This window comes from Drosophila subpulchrella, chromosome 3L, assembly GCF_014743375.2.
Source record: "Drosophila subpulchrella strain 33 F10 #4 breed RU33 chromosome 3L, RU_Dsub_v1.1 Primary Assembly, whole genome shotgun sequence".
NCBI classification, from domain to species: domain Eukaryota; kingdom Metazoa; phylum Arthropoda; class Insecta; order Diptera; family Drosophilidae; genus Drosophila; species Drosophila subpulchrella.
In genome coordinates, this window is record NC_050612.1 from 21636610 (window position 1) to 21658967 (window position 22358).

At 41.1% G+C, this 22358-nt stretch overlaps 1 protein-coding gene and 1 long non-coding RNA gene across 2 annotated transcripts; both read left to right on the forward strand.

Moving 5' to 3' along the window:
• Positions 1-310: 310 nt before the first annotated feature.
• On the forward strand, positions 311-898 carry LOC119553695 (glycine-rich cell wall structural protein 1.0). The gene has a single exon (XM_037864250.1). It carries the CDS (start codon positions 355-357, stop codon positions 685-687), a length of 333 nt encoding a protein of 110 aa, XP_037720178.1. The 5' UTR covers positions 311-354; the 3' UTR covers positions 688-898.
• Positions 899-17675: 16777 nt separating this feature from the next.
• Positions 17676-18239, forward strand: LOC119554753. The gene is made up of 2 exons (XR_005219837.1): positions 17676-17844; positions 17907-18239. It is a non-coding gene; the product is annotated as an uncharacterized LOC119554753 (long non-coding RNA).
• Positions 18240-22358: the final 4119 nt, after the last annotated feature.

Sequence of the window (22358 nt, forward strand, 5' to 3'; positions counted from 1 at the left end):
TTTTTTATTACTTTAGAATTGTTGTAATATGTAAAAACTGCTATTCTAAGGCTTGTTGGTACTTCAGAATACATTCTAAAATGCAAACAAGTTCGGTGCCAACAATTGAACATTAAATGAGACTCTCAACACCCGCTACATTTTTCAAGATTAATGATTTGTCAGTTAGCAAGTGCTTAAGTAGTGGGTTGCAAGCCCAAGATCAAGATCATTGGGTTCCAATTCCTATGCCATGGCTGCAACATGACTTGGCTGTAACCAAGCCATTGCAGTGACTATATAAACTGGGCTCTGGTTGGGTTTAGAGCATCAGTCACTTGGAAGTCACTACCAGTTACGTATATCCAGTTCAACATGCGCTTCACTCTGCTCGCTGTCTTCCTCTTCGGAGTGATCTTGGCCGTGGTATCCGCCGGTGGAAATGGAGGTGGTGGAGGTGGCCAAGGAGGCTGGCAGAAGGGCGGTGGAGGAGGAGGCGGTGGCCAAGGAGGCTGGCAACAGGGAGGAGGTGGAGGCGGTGGCCAGAAGCATGGAGGCGGCGGTGGAGGCGGCCAGGGAGGCTGGCAGAAGGGCGGCGGAGGCGGCGGCGGTGGTGGCAAGCACGGCGGTGGAAATGGCGGTGGTGGCAAGCACGGAGGCGGTGGAGGAGGTGGTGGTGGTGGCAAGCATGGAGGCGGCGGCTGGTAAACCCGGAAGATCCCCAAACGAACCACTGAAAACCCACCCAGAAACTCTATACGATCTGATGCAGCATGCCAAACCAAATTCCTTGACCATGCTGATCGCCTAACAGCAAAACCTCTCTCGTCTTTTTCCCATAATCATTTGTGTTAATCAAAAACTTTATAGATTTCTTAATTGTTAAACCAAAATAAATATTATTTCTTGCAATACAAAATAAAATATTTTTAATGGGGTTGGTTATAATCAATGAGAAAGGCAAGCAACTACTGGGCTATTGTCTTAATATTGTATAAGTACTATAAATAACATCCTTAGATGTCAAGAAAACGCAATTTTTTCAATATGTCCTTCCGACTTTAGCTTCCTGCTGAGCCAAGATAAAAACCATTATCAGGACTTTGCTGGCCACTCAAGGGAACCTGCATAAAGCTGCACAAATTGACTTGTTTATGCGATAATTTCGTGGAGAAACTCCAACAATTCGATTATTTAGTGATTTCGAAGGATTTCCAAAGACTGCCAGGGGACAATCTCGAGGAAAAAGGGGGAAGGCACTAAAATAGAATGGCCTGGGCAGCTCACAGCTGTTTGCAGCTTCACATGCCTTGGAAAATAAAACAAGATTTATTTAGTTGGCCCCGGCATTAACTGTTGCCCTTTTGTTATGGCCAAGATGCCCCGTCCTTAACCGACAGGAACTCTTCTATAACGACTTTGTATTCATGTGTGTGTGCCGAAGGAGCCAGCACATAAAACTCAGATGGGTTTTCTTTTCATTAAAAGCGGATTTACGCACACACACAAAGTGGAGAAAGGTGGAGAAAGACGCAGGACGAAAGGGGGAAGTGAGAGCAGCTTATTGCACAATAAACACGAACCCAACCCCAACCCTACACCGCCACACATGCACACAAATTATGAGGCTGGCCAGGCGAAGAAAAGTCCTCTCGGTGTGCAGATGCTGACTCAGCTCCGAGAAGTTTTCCTCCTTAGGCACTGGAAATAAATATGACACGTTATAGAATTTTATAATAAACAATATGGTTGTGTTTGTGATATTCCAATATTGCATTTCAGGTTTCCAACATTTTTATTAGAGGTTTTAAGGACGATAAGGAAAATATAAAGATTATATTAATATTTGATTAAAACATAATCTTAATATTATATTATTTATTGTTAGCCCTTCATCAATTCAAATGTATTTTATTTTTAATCTTCAGATGTGCAAATATTATATCCTGCGCAGCTTGCAATATTGATTTTATGATTTTATTTCGAAATGTTAGTAATCTGATAAAGTATTGACCTCATAAATTTAAGTGTGGGAGAATTTGTCATCTTATTATACTTTTTAAGTTGCAATACACTTAAAGATACATTTTTTATAAGATTTTTTTTTATATTTCCTAAATTGAATAAGTGTTTGATACATTAAACTTAATGGATTTATCAATTTATAGAGTGTACAAAATTGAAGAGTTTTTGAATATCAGTTATTTAAATAAGAACCTTTTTAAGGCACAGTGTATAAAATTATTCTCCGTGTAAAAAACGAAGGCGATAACGAATCCACAAAGGCGAGGAATATGTGGGGGCCTTTGTGTGCGTGTGCTAGTCGTCAACTGGTCAATGTTGTCACAGACGAATGTCAACAAGAGATAAGCCATTCATTTTATTCATTCATTCAGGGCCAGCCCCCCTGGATCCCCCAAATGTCCCCCAGTCCCCGTCTTTGGCAGTTAACTATTCCGTAATTTGAGACTTGTTTGCTGTCACTCGAGACGAAAATAATCGACTTTGCCACGCCGTCTACTTTTTCCCCATCTTTCCCCATCGCAATCCTCAAGGAATTTTCGGTCGCGACTTGTCTCCGATATCGTGGGTAGACCAAGCAAATAAAAACACGTATAACGAAGGCCAGCTTTGTGGTCCGAAGGATTGAATACCCTGAAGGATACGTCAATTATCGTGACCAATGGTTTACATAAGCTGTGTGTATATATGTATACGTATTTTCCGTAAGATAAGCCCAATCGATTCGTGGTGTAAGCTGTCTGCAGCAGATGAAACGTACCCCATGTTGATTTTAATGAATGGATGGGATTTATATATCTTTGGCTCGTATTTTTAGTTTGTCCTGATATCGTTTGATGCTGTTATGTAATTTATTGAAAAATATTTCACCTTCCCTTACCTTTAATGAATATTTTTTTTCCCTTAACTATAATTAAATTTCGCCTTGGCTACCCTAAATTGCAATTCAGTTTTGCAGGGCATAAGAAAAGAAGCCAAAGCTCTTGTAGTGATGTTTTTTCTGCCATGGCTTGAATGATTACTTTTGTGTGTGTGGTGTTTCTGATGTGCGAAAGAAGCCCAAAGTCCTTTGCTAATTATGCCACAGAGTTTTGCTGTTGACTTTGCCCTGCTCTTGGAAATAAATGATAGGATGCTTGGTCAGCTCATTCACATCCTGGCCATGTTTGTTGACCATTTCTTGGGCTTTTGGCCATTTGCCCGAGACAAAACAAATGTTGCTGCATCCGGAGCAGAGTCCTTCTGCCGTTTGCCCGTTTGCCCGGCTGTCTGGCTATATGGCTGTTTGGCTGGCTCGGCCTTACACATGTACCCGAGCTCGTCCTGCGGCGACCGCCTCCAGTTTTTCTGTGTGACCACGCCAAATGCATTTTTCAACTGCTGACCAGGAAGGCAGCTCCAGCACAGAGAGAAAAACGTATCAATAAAAATTCAAGCATTAACTATAAAGTTAATTAACTTATTTGAATCTCAAACTTAACATTTTTGAGCTTCACTACCTTTACTTAGTCAATATAATGTTGAGTTCCTCAGCAACCATTAGTTTAGGGATCTCAAGGTATCTTTACAGGTGTCTAAAAGTATGCAGTGAAAATAAGGTTATAATAAGGTTACTACAAATTGTATGACATTCTTTAAGACACCTTAGTAAGCGTACGTAATCTACTACCTTTACTTTGTAAATTTAATAAAGGGCTAAATATAAACCACAAAGGTTCTTAAATTACTTTAGAATATGCTTAAAAGTATGAAACGAAGATAAAATTGGTATGTTGAAATAAATCAACTAACTTTCGGGTTTTAAATATATTATAGCACACATCAAGATACCTTAATAAGTGATTTAAGACCCTGTTGATATCCTACGATCACCTATATATACAAATATTTACCTGAAAATCACTTAAATCAGCTCTCAAAAATACATATTAAATTTCTAATGCTTTTTAGTGTCTTAAAGAATTGCCGTGTCTTGATGACAAATGTGGGTAATAATTTATCCCAGTGTGTTGATGACTTTGGTACTGATGCTTCTGGTCGGTAGCCCGCCTCGTTAGCCACAGCAGGTTCTAAGGGGCTGGGGCAGAATGGGTTCGGGCCAAATGTTGCACGGTGAAAAATAACAGAGCACCGGATGTGTCGTCTCCCAATTTCCCCCACCACCCCTTCCTTTTCCCCGACAGCAGTGGGTTTGAGTGCTGTTTGACTTGCGTATAAATGCAATTTACAGTTGCAGGCGACGCCTCATGAATTTTAAGGAGCTGGCAACTTGAACCGACTGCCACGCCCACCCGGAATTACTTTTGCCCCCCTTTTAAACACCATTTTGTGTGTGTTCACTTGGGGTGTGTGCGATAAATGCGTTACTTAATTGTGTGAACTCATTTCTGATAGGTGGGCGTAGCAGTGCAGAATGCAGAATCCACAAATGCCGAATGGAAATTGAAGAATCGAAGAAGATTTCGGGGAGGGCCACAGTCGCATATTGCGTATACGCCTACGCCGGGTATATACGCCGGGTATTTACAGTTTGCTGGCCCCTTATTTATTGCACATGTTTTTATTGAATTCTTCGGCAGACAGGCAGTCAAAAGGGGCAGTGGCGGCGTTATAAATATTTATACCCGGACGTATAATATTGCCGGCATTGTCCGGTGGGCGGGCACTGGGCCAGGAACTGCCTCGATGGTCGATGGTTTTTAAATTGATTTCTCGCATCCATTGTGCCAGAGCCGCCACAAACAGACAGCCAACTTCAGATCCATCCCTATAGATATATATATATATATATATAAAATGGCCATGGCTAGGGCTTCCAGTCCCGTGACCCTCGATGGCCAGGCATTTATCTTGCGACCCTTTTGGGACTTCGCAGCCCTTTCGCCTTGGCCAGAAATTGGCTTGTCCGCACTTAAATAATAATCAATTCTATTAAATTATTGAGTAAGCTGCTTTCGCTAATTGTGGGTGGCCCTTGGGAGGTCGGGCCGTGGCAGCAGTTATTATAGCTTATTTGGCCAAACTTTTCTTATTTTCCCCTTAGCTGCCTGCCATCGTGGCTGGATAAACTTTATTGCCAACTTTATTTTCGCATTTCCTTTCAGGATTTGTCATTGAAGTCCCCGGGACCGTTTTTTTCCCTCTCAATATTTTGACTGTTATCTGGCGCATTACTGTGATTATTGTCGTTACGAAAAGGATGTGGTAACAGGATACGCTAACTACATGTGCCACATGGCTGCAGTCCCCTTTTGATCCGCTTTTTGCCCAGCTATTTCAACTGGTCTGAATTAAATTGCTTGTCACAGATAAATCAACAGAAAGCGTATATATTATTCACTGTTTTTTTATTTGAGATTTAATAAACGAGATGGAAAATGCAATAAATAAATATTGCACTGCAGACATGCTGACATCTCTTTAAAACGTAATATTTCTTTAATGGTTTACAACGAGATTTCCTGCATGATATATGCATATATTTAATGCAACTTTTTTCGGGGGTATGTCGCACATAAACATGATTTTAAATGACATCGGCCATATTATTCATGTTACGAAGGAAACATTTAACAGAAAATTTGTATGTGACCTTTAAGCCCATGGCTTACGATATGTCTTTTTTAATTGGTGCAAGGTATCTCTTTCAATAATTTTAATGGCCTTTGATAAAAAATATTCTTTTTATAAATAGTTTTAGGAGCGTCAGCTTAAATAAATACCTTTAGTGGCTCCAGCAAGTGCAAGCTATTATATTTTTAAGATTTAAAGAACATTAATTTAAGCTTTTTCACAAAGTTACCCAGCCTTGAACTTGTTAATACGACTTACATGAAATCAAAAATAATATAATTTTACTTAAACAAAATTATTTCTCTACATTTCTTTAAACAGTACAGCCTAAAAGTATGCTCCACTTCGAAACATTTAACAGGGCTGTAAATTCCATTAACATAATATTAACAAACAGGAAAACCAGTTCTTTGACACCGAAATGGAAATGATAATGCAATCAAATTTAAAACACTCAAAGTTCGCAGGAAAAAACAAAAATTGGGAATACCAGAAGCTGTGAAAATTCAACCAACAAATGTAGGCAAATATTGTTTATGAATATTCCTAAACGCTGCACAGGCAAACTTTTAATGAGTCAAACCAGAGGGGAGATGGGGAATTGGTGCTTTTGAGCTTGGCACAAAATTTAATTTGCTACTAAACTATGGACTGCTAAATCCTCGGGGTCGGGGATTCGGGGATCCGGGGATTTCGGGATTCCGAGTGCGGTTTGAAAATGATTTTGTAATATTGCACACAAGCGGAGCGCTCAGCTGGAAATAGCTGAACGCATGGCACAAATGCGCATAAATAAACATTCCAGGACGAAAATTCCTGTGTTCCCGCAAAGGGATAATGCGGCGGAATTGGGGGTGGGAGTTGGGCGGTCTGCATGCAGGTAATAACCGGATGCAGCTAATTGAATAAAGCGTGTTTAAGCCGGGACAACGGGCACAGGACATTGCACTCGGTCCAGGGATGTCAGAAAATCCGTAGTTCCCCACGGACAGGAGTCCTCCGGTTCAGCTGGGAATTGCTCATGGTCCACAGAAGCGGAAGTTGCACTCTGCCCATGTGTATGTGCGGGGACATCGCTTAATTGTTAAGCTATTTAGATTTTAATTTGCTTAGCATTAGGGTTGTGTGCTTCGAACTAAACTAAATTTTATATATGTATAGCTATAGGATACACATATACAATGGATAATCAAATTAGGAGCATTAATACATTTTGCTTGAAGTGTGAAAAGTGTAGAATTATGGATATATAACAGAGTAGTCAAATGGATATATCCATTATAAGAAACTTAAAAATTTGAATTCTTTGGCCAACATAATATACAATTCTATCACATTTTTATATTGTGCAATGATATACGTTATGCTTTTCCTTAAATAAAACATCAATTTTCTTCAAAAGCGAGTATCCATAAGATTTCTTATTGGTCATCATCTGTGATGTTTTTAAATTGATTGGTGTTCATTTACCGTACTATAAAATTGTTGAATAATTACCTAAATACTGTCGAAATCCCTATTTTCACATCAAAGTTATTGTTTATCTTTAAAGATAAATCTATTTCAGCGAGTATAATCCTTACCGAATATACTGGGTTCATTAAACCCAATCCCGTTATGTTTTATTAAGGGTACACTACGGAATTTCCCCCAATGCTCACTGTTTCACTTCCGTTTACTTGCGGTATCCAGCTCAACGGCTAATCCCAAATACATTTAGCGAATCACGTAGGGCACATCAGTCCACGTTTGTATATATAGCGTACCGCATGCGACTTACCTGCTTTGATGTTGCAATGATGATTAATGAAAACGAATCTATTGAATACGTGCTATGCTGCCGCTATTGTCGCCCCTGGTCCAAACATAATACCCCTAAGACCCCAAAAAAAGACATGAAATTTGTTTCCCTTTGATTGATTTGTCGAAGGCAAAACACTACTTAATTGGTAGATTCAATGATTGGCAAAAATCGGGTTTTATGAACTTAAATTTAAGGCGATTTCTGACGTGAGCGGAAGTCCAAGGGAAGAGTCATGAAAACAAAAGGGGATGAATTATTGTGTGAAAACCAGAGGGGGAAAATGCCAGAGTGTTCGGGGCGGAAGGCAGAACAACAATTTGATTTGCCGGAAAATCAAATCAATTTCAAAACCGATGCCTTGGGTGCTCTCGGACGGTTTACGGCTGACTGGGCTGGCTAATTATTTTGGCCAATGGCCACAGACGAAAGGGGGAGCGGGGGGTAGAAGGATGCGGTACGGCAGGACATGTCCGGGGATCAGGATGCAAAGTCCATTTGCCAACGAGTGACGCCTACACAGAAGACAGATTAACTAGCCATGTTCCGGGGGCTCCTCCTCTTTCTCCTTCACTCCGCAGCCAGCCAAAAAAGGCCCAAAGTAGATTACCAAATTTAACACTTCATTGGGTTTTTGTATCCAGGACATGGACATGGTCACGGCCAGTGGACAGTGGACAAAGAAGAGACCTAGCCCGCTGACCCTTTGCCTTTGGCATATTTAAAATTCCGTTTTATTTACCCCATCATCAATGGGTATTCCATATTTTATTTGCCGTTTTTAATCAAATTCACACTCATCGCGCGGCATCCCATGAAATATTCAAGTTTCGGCTGTCAACCAGATGTTGTGGGCTGGTCGGGGCCTGACATTCCCGATCTGGTTTGGTTTCAGCAGTCGGATATCATCCAGCCAGATCCAGCCCACTGTCAGCTGCCAAAGGCTTCGCATTTCATTCGCTTTTTGGCATTTTTATCGCCGCTCACATATGAGTTTTCCCTTTTCTACGTTGACAATATTTTTAATGAAGTTCCATTCCCTTCGCTTTGCTTTGCTTTGGTTGTTTCTGTTTGCCGCCGCACGAAGTGTCAAATTAAAATAATCAGAACATGACAGCTACCGGTGTGCCGTGGAATCCCCTCATTTTTAAGCCCACGCCCGAAAAAAGTTGAGCCGAAGAAATATGTTTCATTAGCGCGAATTTCGCCGCATTTCTTGCAACTTATTTTGTGCGCTTCATTTAAGCGACAAATCCGATTAGGCCAGCCGAAAACGGTCCAGTTCCAGTATTCCACAATTTTACTAAAATAAATTGAAAATTAAATCGAACGTGAACCGCAACATGAACATTAGGCGACCAGCGACTAAGCATTTAATGTCAACCTCTCCTCAGAACTCTGAAAACCAAAAACCGAAAACCATAACAAACACAAAAGCAAAATAAATAAGCAAACGAGAAATAAGGCGAAATTGCCAGCCAGATCAGCGAATCCCTCGGTACCCTTCTCAATATTCTTTCGCAAGGGTTCGGCCCGACTGGAAACTTGAGATTTATTAATTCTTAGAATGATTCCTATAAATTTGTCTCTGCATCTGGGTCCGCTGACCATCGGATGAGATGAGATGGGGACTGGGGATTGGGGACTGGGGACTGGGGAACGGAAACTGACAGAGCATGGAAGTCTGGAATCTGGGGCTCGGCAACAGCACATTTTTATCCAGATGAATTGCACTTTGGCATGGGCTCGGATGGGTGTAAAATATGCTTAATAAACGAAAACACTTAATTAATCTTCGCTATCGGGGAGATAAGACCTTTATGAATTCCTTAAAGCTATTTATTTTTTTGGTTTTTATCCAATATCCGTTTGGTTCCCTTTTAATACTCGCCTGCTAAAGGTGAGAATATTTCAATAAAAAAATTGTTTTCATTATTTGGTATAAAAGAATTCGTGATATCTCTTCTTGATAAAATTTAAATAAACTTCATATTTTTAAGTCATCTCCCAGTGAGGGGCTGTCTAAAACAGTTTGTATGGTCCACCATACCGGAAGCACCTTTTCAGATATGGATATTGAATTAAAAGCTTTTATAAATATTTCTTTACCTTCATCTTCAAGCCCAAATGAGAAGGTCTGGGTCACAACTCCACGAGTCAATCGAAAGGTTTTGTATTTCTTTATTTTTTTCCAATCCACAACCCAAACCCATTGGAAGTTATCTTATCTGCCAATACGACTCACACAAATATCGCATTTAAGCTATCAGTTTTTAAGAAGCTGCGCTTAGATGTTGCTGGTTGGTAGTTGCGGATTGCAGCCATTGCTGATGCGGTTGCTTGTGGCCACAAGAGCTGCAACATCGATACTGACCGTGGAACAAACAAAACTCCCATGCATCATGTCTGGGTTACCTAATACATTTCTCATTTTAGCCAAACAGCTGAGCCAGGAGGAGCAACCCCAAGCACCTGGCCAACTGTTGCTCCCAGCTCCTCGCCCCCCGACAACGTGCCACTTGCCACTTGCAACTTACAACATACAACACCGAACGACTGCAACTCCCCCATGGTAAAGTGTGGCCCTACAAATTGCTTCCTCATTGGCCACAGCAATTAAAAGTAATGAAAAGTTGTGTGCAGGGCAACAAAAAGTGGCACCACCTCCCACCGCCCATTGCCACATCGTCATCCGCAGCTCCATCGCCATCTCCAGCTGCAACTTCATCGGAGGTCTGGATTCGTTGGACTCGTCGCATTCGGCGGATGCGGCGCTGCATTAAAGTCAAACAACGGTAATTATGCAAATTGCAAAATGGAGCGAGTGCAGCGACAGGCAGCGGCTGTCAGGCGGTTCGCCAGCTCCAACTCCAGATCCCAGCCATAGAGCCCCATCTCAAACTCCATCTCCATCCGCAACTCTAGGTCCAGTTCGGGGCTAAGTCCACCGGCCACACATCGACGTCGCCTTCGCCGGGGCGACCGCAAGTGTTGCCAGTAGGAAATCAAATTAGCGCGCCACACCGGACAGCCAACTGGGCAGCCCTGGCCACTCGCCTACACAGGGAGAAAATTCTTAGTGCCATTAACAAACATGCACTTCAAGATTTCATAACTTTAGTTATTAAATTCCGATTTTAATGTGGGATACCTCTATGAGTTTGTGGTGAAATTCTCTACAACTCTACATTCAAATATATCTTCTAAGAGGGGGTCACATTTTTTACCCATTTTCATGTTCGATTTTTACGTAATTTCTATGGGTTTCAGTATAGGAATCCAAAACTGCACTTCTAGATTCCATAACTTTAGTTATTAAATTCCGATTTTAATGTGGGATACCTCTATGAGTTTGTGGTGAAATTCTCTAAAACTCTACATTCAAATATATCTTCTAAGAGGCGGTCACATTTTTTACCCATTCTCATGTTTGATTTTTCCGTAATTTCTATGGGTTTCAGTATAGGAACCCACAACTGCACTTCTAGATTCCATAACTTTAGTTATTAAATTCCGATTTTAAGGTGGGATACCTCTATGAGTTTGTGGTGAAATTCTCTAAAACCCTGCATTCAAATATGTCTTTTAAAAGAGGTTCTCAATTTTAACACATTTTCATGTTCGATTTTTCCGTAATTCCTATGGGTTTCAGTATAGGAACCCAAAACTGCACTTCTAGATTCCATAACTTTAGTTATTAAATTCCGATTTTAATGTGGGATACCTCTATGAGTTTGTGGTGAAATTCTCTAAAACTCTACATTCAAATATATCTTCTAAGAGGGGGTCACATTTTTTACCCATTTTCATGTTCGATTTTTCCGTAATTTCTATGGGTTTCAGTATAGGAACCCAAAACTGCACTTCTAGATTCCATAACATGAGTTATTAAATTCCGATTTTCAAGTGGGATACCTCTATGAGTTTGTGTTGAAATTCTCGTAAACCCTGCATTCAAATATGTCTTTTAAAAGAGGTTCTCAATTTTAATACATTTTCATGTTCGATTTTTCCGTAATTCCTATGGGTTTCAGTATAGGAACCCAAAACTGAACTTTTAAATTCCATAACTTGAGTTATTGTAGTCCGATTTTAATGTGGGATACCTCTATGAGTTTGTGGTTGAGTTCTCTAGTATCCGTCGTTAAAAATTTTCTTTTGAACGATGGTTAAGTTTCAAACTCATTTTCATGTTCGATTTTTGTTCTGTGTAGTTTCTAGCTCCCGTACTAGATTCAGACCGCAGATATGGCCAGTTGTTGGTCCTGCTGTAGTTGTTGCGGTGTCCACAAGCACGCACAGCAGCAACAGCACAGCAGCAACTGCACACCAGCAACTGCACACCGGCAATTGCTCACCAGCAACTGCTCTGCATGTGCTCATATAAGCAAATGTGATTATTGGTATGGAGGCACAGAAACAGGCCACAAATGACTAAAAGATGAGGAGCAGGAGCGGAGGCATTCGAGTGGAAAAGGAATCTTTGATCAGCGGAAAGACGGAAAGTACAGGAAATGGCCTGAAGCGATCATCTTCTAAGCTTTTGCTTAGCCGTAGTCCATTTGCCTTCTGATAAGTACGAGTTTTGCAAACGCTGCAGTTGTGACTCTAATCCGACTGTCCAACAAAGCGGTTGAGGATGAATGTCAGCTGTAGAATTTGCAGCAAGTGTAGGGGAAATATGGGATATTTATTTATGCAACTATTTACTGAAGATGGCTTATGATGTTTGTATATGAAAGTCAACAGATATGGGTAAGAATACCAAAAGGGAGCAGTCACAACTTCATGTTATCCCCAATAAGTCAGGAGCAACCTCACTTACATTTTCTTTACCCACTTTCAAATAATAAAATCCACGTAACCTTCACAGCACTCCCCTCTTTTTTTATAACATCTTTGAGCAATAAAACTGCCAGTAGAATATATATGACCCCTAGCATAGTTACAATAAATGCCAAGTTCTTAGGGAATCAATCAGTGCAGAAGCCTAACCGAACTTTTGGGGCCAAAAGCCATTTGGGCCAGAGGTCCATGACTAAAACAATTTTAATTAGTGGTGGCGGGACGAATTGGGAATGCAACTGCCGGCCAGGGACACGATTTTGGATAATTGACGTTTGACGACTCTTAGACCTCCGACTTGGCCAGTTCCTTTAGTTCCTTGAGTTCCTCCCAAGGCCCGAACTGGCTCGCCTCCAGGCCATAAACTTGAACTCGTTTCGCTGCGTTTGCCGTCGATGTTGCTGCCGTTCCTGCCGATGTTGCTGCTGTGCCTTTGGTGTTGCTGCTGCTTCTACTGTTGCTGCTGCAGCTGCAATAAACTGCAAAGGCCGCTGGCAAGTTTTATGGCCACCCCGCCCCTTTGCCGCCTCTTTGGGGAAATGCAAAATAGCGGAAATGGTTCTGCCTGAAAGTGGAATTAGATGGCGAAGTGGCCACCATTTGAGGTGTTGAAAATGGCCGGACTGGAAGGTGACGTCGCGGACAATCTGCCCTGGGTTCGCCCATGACAGCTGCGCTAATTGCAAACCGCCATAAAAATGCGCAACATATTCGAATTGGCAGATGGAGAAAGATTCTCGGTGGAAGATAGGCCCCACCAGTGCCACACAAATCAAGTTCGGTCAAATGTATTTTCCAGGAGCACGCGGTGGCTCTGTGACAGATTCAGCATGAAAAAGCCGGTCAGTGTTATTTGCTAGGTTTTTTCAAGCCTATTATTACCATCATTATAGCTGGGGATAAATGACTTATGAATGATTTATGGAGTTGTTCCAATACATACCACCCCGTAAAAAGTTTTGATCCCCAAAAAAATATGTGGTATTTTTTGTTTTGGGATAAATTAATGTATTATTTAAATAAAGATATACATACATTCCTTGACATCTTAAATATATAGTATTTTTATAGTATTTGGTTAGGAATATGAAAAAAAATCGTGTAGTTACAATTTAATAAACTACTGAAAGCATAAAAAGTTATCTTAACATTTTAGAACTTAATTCCTTTTACTAAACTGCAAGTAAACCAAATTTATTTCATTTTATATCTCACTTAAAAAGCAAGAGGTATTATACAAATAACTCGCATTCACTCTTAAAAACTTACGTTTTTTATAAAGAATACTTTAAATTAATAAAATATATTTTATTTTTAACTTACAGACAACATGTCACAAAGAATTGTGTTTCATGGATAAGGGGACTCTTTTGAGTAGCTTATAAAATGACTAACTCCATTCAAACTTCATGTTAGAAGATCTGTTGGACTCTTCACCTCCGATTCTACGGTGTGTTCTGTTTCTCGCTTAATTGGCATCGAATTGCTCGGATATTTCGAACCCAAAAACAACTCAGATGGGGCAGGGGCATCAGCAACTCATCAATACAATGGCCAATCCGTTGCGAATGGAACCCCTTCCGCGGGAGCATTTTTCAAAGTCCGAAGCGCGTTAACAAAAATCCTTTTGAACATGTCTGTGCTCCTAATCAAAATTCCAAAAGTCATCAGCTCTTGTTTGCCGACTCCACTTTGGGCACCCAGTTAACTGCTATCCTCCATGGAACCCATATCCCTCCATGGATCCCGATCCCCTTGATCTCCCAGTTGCAGCTTAATGACTGCCGGCCAGGAATTCTTAAGCTTACTTTTGGTCCACTCGGCCAGCGAAACACAACAAAAAAGGCAGGCAGAAATGGATTTCTTTAATTTATAATTTATTGATGTTACCGATTCCCCGATGTCCCTGTCTGTGTCCGTGAATTCCCCACAATTGCTCATTAGGTGCCGGGCATTAATCATCCTGGGAGTGACCCATAAAGAGACGGCCACTAGGTCATCGGCTGGGGAGGGAAAGTAAACAATTTAACGCCCTCGAGGCGAAGGCCCGAAAACTTGCTAATTATCAACACATTTGATGAGATACAAGTTGGGTTGTGCCGGAAAAGGGAAAGCTCGGATTTTAAAGTTCTTCAAAGGGAGAGAAAAGGATTTATGTTTATACTGGGAAAAATGTAGCTAATAAATATAATGTATAAAACTAATATCTCATATTTAGGCACATAGTAAGAAATATAACAATATATGTATAATAATCTGAAATATTATTCAAATGGGTGATACTACATTTGGACCTTATCAATTGATTGATTCGTTTCTTGAATTTATGGTAATTACAATTAAGTCCATTAATTATATTTTATTTTTAGGAACCTCATAGTCAAATTATATATGTTATATTCTCTTCATCTGGAATATAAGTAAGATAAAACATCAGGTAAACTGATTTTAAAATCGCCAGGTTTTTATGTTATTATCTTTTTCTAAGTGTAGATTCAGAAGGGATAAGTCAGCAGCAGAAATCCAATTTCGTTGCACATCAGACTGCGCCACGCCCCCTTAAACGCCCCAAAGAAACTACCGAAGTAAGTGCTGAACCACCTTGCAGTCCCCTCTACCCTTTCTTCTCTTCCATTCTTCAACTCTTTTCACCCCATGCACTTCCATTCTTCTTCCATTTCTTGCTTCCTTCCAGTGCGTAGCTGTAACGCCAAGGAAAAAGTGATTAATTTTTGATATTGTTGAAGAGATTGCCTATAAGGTGGGGAGTTAAAAGGAGAGCAAACGAGTCAGAAGGCCAAGGAGAGGGGAAGAACGTCTGCAGGTGCAGGAAGAACGACTGGAACGAGTTAGAGAGACCCCAGACCGAAACAGGATACTCCTATGGGGTCCTCACCTCGCCCTCTTTATATGCGAGTACCCATATAGCACATCCCTTCTTTCCCTTCCTTTCCTCAACACTCCGTATTCTTCGCGTCTCGCTTCTGTCTGCCAGCTATCAATCAGCTTTTGACATTTTTAACTGGAATTTCATGAAAATTTATTCGATTTTAAATTAAAAACGAGAAAAGAACGAAACAAAATCGGGGGTATAGCGAAAAAGACAATAAACAAGGACAGACCAATCCTTGATCCTTTATTAGCCCGCGAAGGCGCCTCAAAATACCAGCAATTTGTGGAATTTACATAAAAAATTTCTACCTTAACGAGTTTTACGTTCTGTTTATTAGGTGTTCTTGCTCAAATCCCCCGTAAAAAAAAATCCAAGAAACACACACACAAAACAAATAAAGAATCTTAAATGGCAATTTAATGAACTCAAAGTCCATGAAATGAACGTCAAGTATTGGCCATCAAAATTCATTTGCACTCGAGAGTGTCTGTCAGGGAGAAGACCGAAATCCCCAAGTGGAGAATTCGAGCCCAAACTGGATCTGTGTCCGTTTTAAGCCGCTTAAAACATCAGATGATTGCGGCTGATTAATCAGAGGCAAGCATTTAAGCCCCTAGCAATGGTGGGGGTTACTGCCTTTATTTGGGCCATAAAAGTGTCATTTATCAATTCGAATAAGAATGAATCTGTTTTTAAGGTCCGCCACACGCAGTAGGTAAGCATTCTGTCTGCTTTTACTTCACTCTCTATTCGCTTTTAATAGATTTCGCTTAATTGGCCGCTGCTTTCTTTATGTTGTGACATCAATCAACAGATACTCAACTCAATTCATAGCTCTTTCTCTGGCTCTATTTCCAGCAAAATGCAGTTTCGATTTCGGTTTTTACGTTGGCAACGCGCATTCTCAATTTGGGTTTATTACCCGTCCGATTCCCACTGATTGGGCTCGAATTTCGAATTTTATCCACCCCACCTCAGTTCTTTGTCAACTTTATTTCTAATTGGAATTCGTTTGCAAGAGGTGGGAAACTACAGTCCAACCGCAATGCCATTAGTCGCAGGACCTCCCTTTATCCCCCTCTGTCTGTCCCCGAGCACGCACAAAATCAAATGGGACGCACACACAGCTCCTGTCTGGTTTCATCCTGGCATCGAACTCCTGTCAATATTTACATTAATTCTCTGCGCTACAAGCACGCCTCGAAACCCCCGGTTCGGGGCCTAGCAACAGCTGTCCGTTCAGTAATGGACACAGGACTACAACTAACCAGGGTCCACACCCTCTATACCAGAGCACTTAGAAAAATTATGGATGTGGAAATTAAAAAAGAAATAATAAAATAATAATAAATAAAAGTTCCCTAATTGTTTAAAAACTTGTTTAAAACAATAATATAATTTTAAAACTTATTACTACACCCTAGTATGGTATAGCTATTAAAAAAGTCTAGAATATCAACCTGTAACCAGAGAAAAAAACAATAAGTACCACACCATTTTTGTGAATATGTTGATGTTAATCAAAGCAACCTCTTTTTTAGAGAAATGCAACTACAAACTTAAATCATTTTTAGCTAACCGAAAAGTATTCCATTGAAAAAGTTGACATAAGTTTGTGAAGCTTGAAAAATAGCTTAGAAGATTTAGCTTTATATTGCTAGCTAGTTGAGTTTATCCTGACTTAAATAAAAATATATAAAAACTTTCACAACTTTTAATGGCATTGTGAGGCGTACCTTTTAAATGCCAAGCACTCCCAAAGGAGAAACTTTCTTCTCTTTTTAAGTTTAGCCTTATTTCCCCCAGTGTACCACCCATTCCGACTCCTTGCCGCTTAACTCCTGCTGCCTGCGGTGGTTAGATGACTTTTATTCGTAAACTGAAACAGAAACTAAACCAAAACCAGGAAAAGTTGTCGAGCTGCCGAAAGTAGAAAAAGCGTTTTTGCTGTGGTCTTCGAAAAGGTGGGGGAAAATGCAGTCCAAGTCGGGTGGTGAGTAGATTTGAGCAAATTTTCTGCCTTGTTGTGGTCAGTCACCCCTAACTGAGCAGCCGTTAACGTTTTTGGGGCATATTCCTCGTTCAACTGGGTTTTTGTTAATTTATTTCAATTAGCAGAGAAGAATGTGAGGCAAACTGTTTCCGATGGGGCAGCTGCAGCTGAAAAAGCATCACAGGCAGCAGCACGACTGACACATGTCATACATACAAAAACCCCCTTGTGTCATACCCTTTGCCACCCCTTTTGCATCCCCTTTTCTGACCCCCCTTCAACCGCATTAAGCATACGCCACCGGACAAAAGGCAACTTTAACTATGGCCTTTTTTTTGCGCTTTTCCAGCTGCTTGATTTTATGGCGCGTGACAATTGTACTGGGTTTTATTTTCAAAAGCCCCCTCCTTCTTCTCGAATTTATTGTACAGCAATTGCATTTAAATTCGCCAGCGAATTTCGTTTAATTAACGTCAACTGGACAACTTGTGCCCCATGCCAACTATTGTTATTTTGCAATGGGGCATGAAGACACGCCCTGAACTCAGTCCAAAAACCCCACTAGCTTCGATGATTTGCAGACTAAACATATCCCAACTTTCATCCACATGACTCGCTAAACTTTGGCCAACAATTTTCGGTTGTAATCGAAACATTTTGAACAGTTGGTCGACGAAGAGTTTCCATGCATAGTTGCACAAAATATTTCGCAAAAACATGCTGAGCATCGTAAAGTCTGTGAGTTTTGGTAAAGAAGAAGTTTATGCAGATGAAAGTATATGGAGTCCTTTGTCTTCCAGAGAGGACCTATCCCCTCGGTTACTTTTCAAATGGCGGTTAGATCAAAACAGCGACATTGCGAAAATTTATGAGCTACACAATACAAAAGAGCAAAACACACATGTGGCAGACACGAGACGAAATCGGATGAAATACGCTGAGACGAAGGGCAGACAGCGATGTGAACCCCTCTGGATGGGGATGAGGATGGGGATGGGATCGTTGAATAACAATATGTATGGGGTATGAAAACGGAACGATACGAATGGAAATATTTCATTTTATGCTCATAATAATGACACCAACCCGAGCCAAAAATGTTATAAAATGGTTGATTATGTGAGCGATTCAGACTTCTGTCTAAAATGTGTGAAGTTTATGAACTACCAGGCAGGCATTGTAAACAAACAAAACACCCGAACGGCGGAGGTTCGTCCCTCTGGAGTTCGTTTCAAGTGTCCGCCTCATAAAAAAGACATCAATTTCGAGTTGGTTTTGGGAATCATAATAATCCAAGAGGCGTCAGAACGAGGTCTACGCGAAACTCATTAACAAAGTGATCCAACAAAACATTGTAATTTGCTTGATAACGAGAGGAGAGATGGTTATGGTTCCGAGCCAATCTTCAGATCGGTCCAAAACGGAGCGAAGAAACGGGCCTAAGAGCTTGCTTCTCTATATAGCTCGGGGCTATTTTCAGCAGCATTCCGTAATTAAACACTTGAAATGGACTTGGTCGTGGTCCAAGTGGCAGGGCAATAGGATCCGAATTTGAGCTCTGCTTTTAATACCCATTAAATTAACCGAGGATACTTGGAAACTTGGAAAAATGCAAAAGCACTGAAAGGAAAAATGTTCTTTGCATAAAAATTAATATTATAAAACGATTGCATTATAAATATATTAAAAACTTTCTTGAACAAATAAATTATATCATTATTATATTATCTAATGCTATCTCCCAGTTAAAACTAAAGAAGTATCTATTAGTTGAATAGTTTTTAAATTATTATTTTTCAAACCGAATCCTTTTCAACCTTAAATAAAAAATCAACTTTATTTAATTTCTTAAGATCATTCGATATTATGGTTTTAAAAAGTAGATGTTTTTCCAGTGCATGAGACCAACCTCCATTGGCTCTCCGCCAAATTTGGGATATAGGGTATCCCCCATACAAGACTCTCCCATTTAGCACTCTTTTTCGTTATTTTCGCACATGTTTGCATTGTGGTTCATAATTATAGGCGCTGTTCGTGTGCCAGTGGTCGAAGGAGTGTGAGTCTGCGGGCCAGTGTGTTTGAATGTCAGAAGTTATGGCTTCCGAAGTGGGCGTGTGCCATAGCCCCTCGGATTCTGTGGGAGAACGTACGAAAATGAGTTGGCATAATCGCCACTGGCCACAGGCCACACCAACGCCAACGCCCACGGGGCGAAGAACTCTTCACCTCTTCGGAACGAGATGGAAACCGGGAGATAGTCCACCTTTCTACCCGCGACTCGAATTTAACAATTTTAAGTACTCGGGCGGCCTTTGTTTTTCTGATTTCCAGTGAAACATGAAAACGGCAAATGAACTACGAATGGCCCGGAATGACTAACTACTCAGGACCACTTCAGATGGGCCAAAAGCCGCTGATAAGACGAACAAGGGGCACAGAAAACAACAAAAACCCAAGCACGAGAGTGTTGAAGACCCACAAGTGGGACTTTTAGTTGAGCACGCGGTACAGTAAGGATTGGAGCAATAGAACATTTCTAAGAATAAAATTAAAATATTTAAATTATTTAGTTTCAGCCAGGACTAACTTAAGTTCTAATGATTTTTCATAAAATGCTAATAGCCTTAAATACGTTTCCTAAATCTAAATGTTAAAAACACACAAAAGATAAAAAATTAAAAATTTATTTTACAAGATGATAAACAATTACAAAAATGTTATAAATTCGACATGAAATTGAAATTAAAGTTAATGTTTAAAATTTATATTTATAAATATTACAAATATTTGTTTACTTTCAAATAACACTGTATACCTGTACCTGAAAGATTTATGAAGAATGGGACTCTTGCTTCTTCCTTCCCTTTTCCCGCCACTTTTTCCAGATTTTTCCTCTACTTACTCGGCTCCACTCGAAGTGATGTAAATTTTGACAGAGCAAACAATTGAAATGAGACAATAAACCCAACCTGGCGCTGAAAGGTGTTCCCTCTGTCGTTCCCTCTCACTCCCGCACTCTATGGCCATCTCTCTCTGTCCCCATATAGCCCTCTCTTTCTGTGGGGCTTGTTTCAAGTGCGTGCCAAAGGAACAAGAGGCAACGCCTGATTAATTTGAACTGATAAGGCCGTCATTTGCTTTTGTTGCTGCCCCGTTTGATGATGAGTGTGGGCTGTAGAAACGTTGCGCAGGCGCAAAACATTTTCCAGGTCATACGACCGACAACAGAGCATTCCCTTTATCTTTATCGCCTTTTGAGTGAAACATGAGCAATGTTGTTACCATTGTTGTTGTTGCCTTACCGCCGGCCACGTTCGAAAACAATTACCCCACAAAGCAAACGGAGAGGGAATGAAAGGGAAGATAGGGCCGATAAGCATCGAGAAAAGGTTTTACCGCATCGTCAACAACGCCACCAGCAAGAGCAATCCAAAAAAAAACGCCCAGCGGCGACTTTTGACAACTGGCAAGCGGCAACATCGGTCCGCTTGTCCGCAGTCCGTTGCGAATTCGGCGTAAACTCGCTGACGGAATCTGCCAGGGATCGGTGATCGGGAGTTGGGCTATAGACTCTGGAGATCGGAGATTCCTCCGATGAGCCCTAATAAAGATGTTCACCAATCTTGCTGTTGCTTTTGCCTTAGCTTATTGCTTCTGCTGTTCCTGTATGCAACTTCTGCTGACCGTTAAGTATGTTTGGCAAACTCTAATAGCTTGCAGCTGTGCTCTGCAACTATCTGTTGGCAATCTGAGATCGCTAAAGAAATCCCTCTACTTCTCTCCTTAAACCCGGTGGTAAACCCCTGGAAGAGAGCCGCCCGGCTATACATAATTTAGCCAAGTTGGGGCCATAAACTGCAACGGCAGCTTTAAATTATGAGCGGGTTGGCAGCAGCAACTGCAGTTCATTTCGCTGCCTCACATTTCCAATTATAGACAGGGAAGCATATTTCACTGGGTGACGTGAGTATAAAAACTACGAAATACCCTGGAATACACTAGAAGTTCAGTTTAAGGTTTCCTCCTTACTAACTTAGCTATTAACATTGAGAAGCGCAGAGAAGGGCTCTGCCACTTATTATATCTTCCACTCTCTTTTTACTTATATATCAACAATGAGAAGCGCGGAGAAGGGTCCTGTTACATTTATAAAATGTTGTTTTGGAAAATTAAATAATAACATCAATTGTGAATCCCAAAATGTGTATCTAAGCTCCTTATACCCCTTAACTACAGGGTATGTGCAACTCTGGCACTCTCCACCGCCTGGCAGTTGATCTAGTCTGCTGCTCGTTTCACCTGTTGCCGAAGCCGAACTGCTAGCGATGTTTGTGATGGTGCTCGAATAGCGAACCCCATTCCGCATCCACGCCCCGATCGCTGGCATGCACAACATAAATTCAGGGGCTGGCACACTTGGGTGTTGCGCTGGGTTCCAAGCCCGAACTCCAGTCTTAGCTCCAGCTCCATCCCCATCTAAATCTCTCCGGGAGCTCCTGCTGCTGCACTAATTTATAGTTTGCGGACTAGCTGAGTGACTGACAGGCAGGCAGTCAGGCAGGCTGAAAGACTGGCAGGCCAAAAGGACGCTGCGACAGACGGACAAATTATTTGCTTGCCTTCGCGGCCAAAAAAGGCTGCTACCGGTTTGATGGAGGCTCGCAGAGATTCAATGCTGAGGTAGATGGATGCTGAGGCTAAGGCATTTCGCGGGCAGGCCAAAATTGAATGCAAACCCCGAGGTTGACAGGGCTGGCCAGACGATAACAATCGCTCAGATACACTGGGCACGCAGTGAGGCCTGCGCATCTACGAGATACTTTGCGTTCCTTATCGCCGATCAGCTTGTTTCGGACATTTTCTCATGTAATTTGCGCCTTGTCGACTGCTCTGCATACAAATGAGGCTTACAGCCCGGAAAAGACCCTTAAAAATACAGAGCACTTGCTGTTCGACAACCAAATCCTTTACCCAAATCCCCAGCCAAGAAAGAGATTCAATTAAAATTATGATTTTGCATAAATCGAGAAAGCATGGGAACGGATTTGAATTCAACGGGGGAGTTGCCACAATTTGTATCTAATGAATCACTTGGCCGCAGCTAACCGCAAATTAAATGCTCTTGGACAAAAGAAACCCATCCGCTGTTAAATCTGATTCGTGGGCGGCGCCAAGTCGAAATGAAAAATGCTGGGCTGCCTTTGTTAATGCCACTGGATTTTCGGTTACGACTTTATCTTTCATTTGCGGTT

What these genes read in the sequence shown, in the direction of transcription:
- LOC119553695 (XM_037864250.1), top strand. Translation starts at nt 355, where the DNA reads ATGCGCTTCACTCTGCTCGCTGTCTTCCTCTTCGGAGTGATCTTGGCC.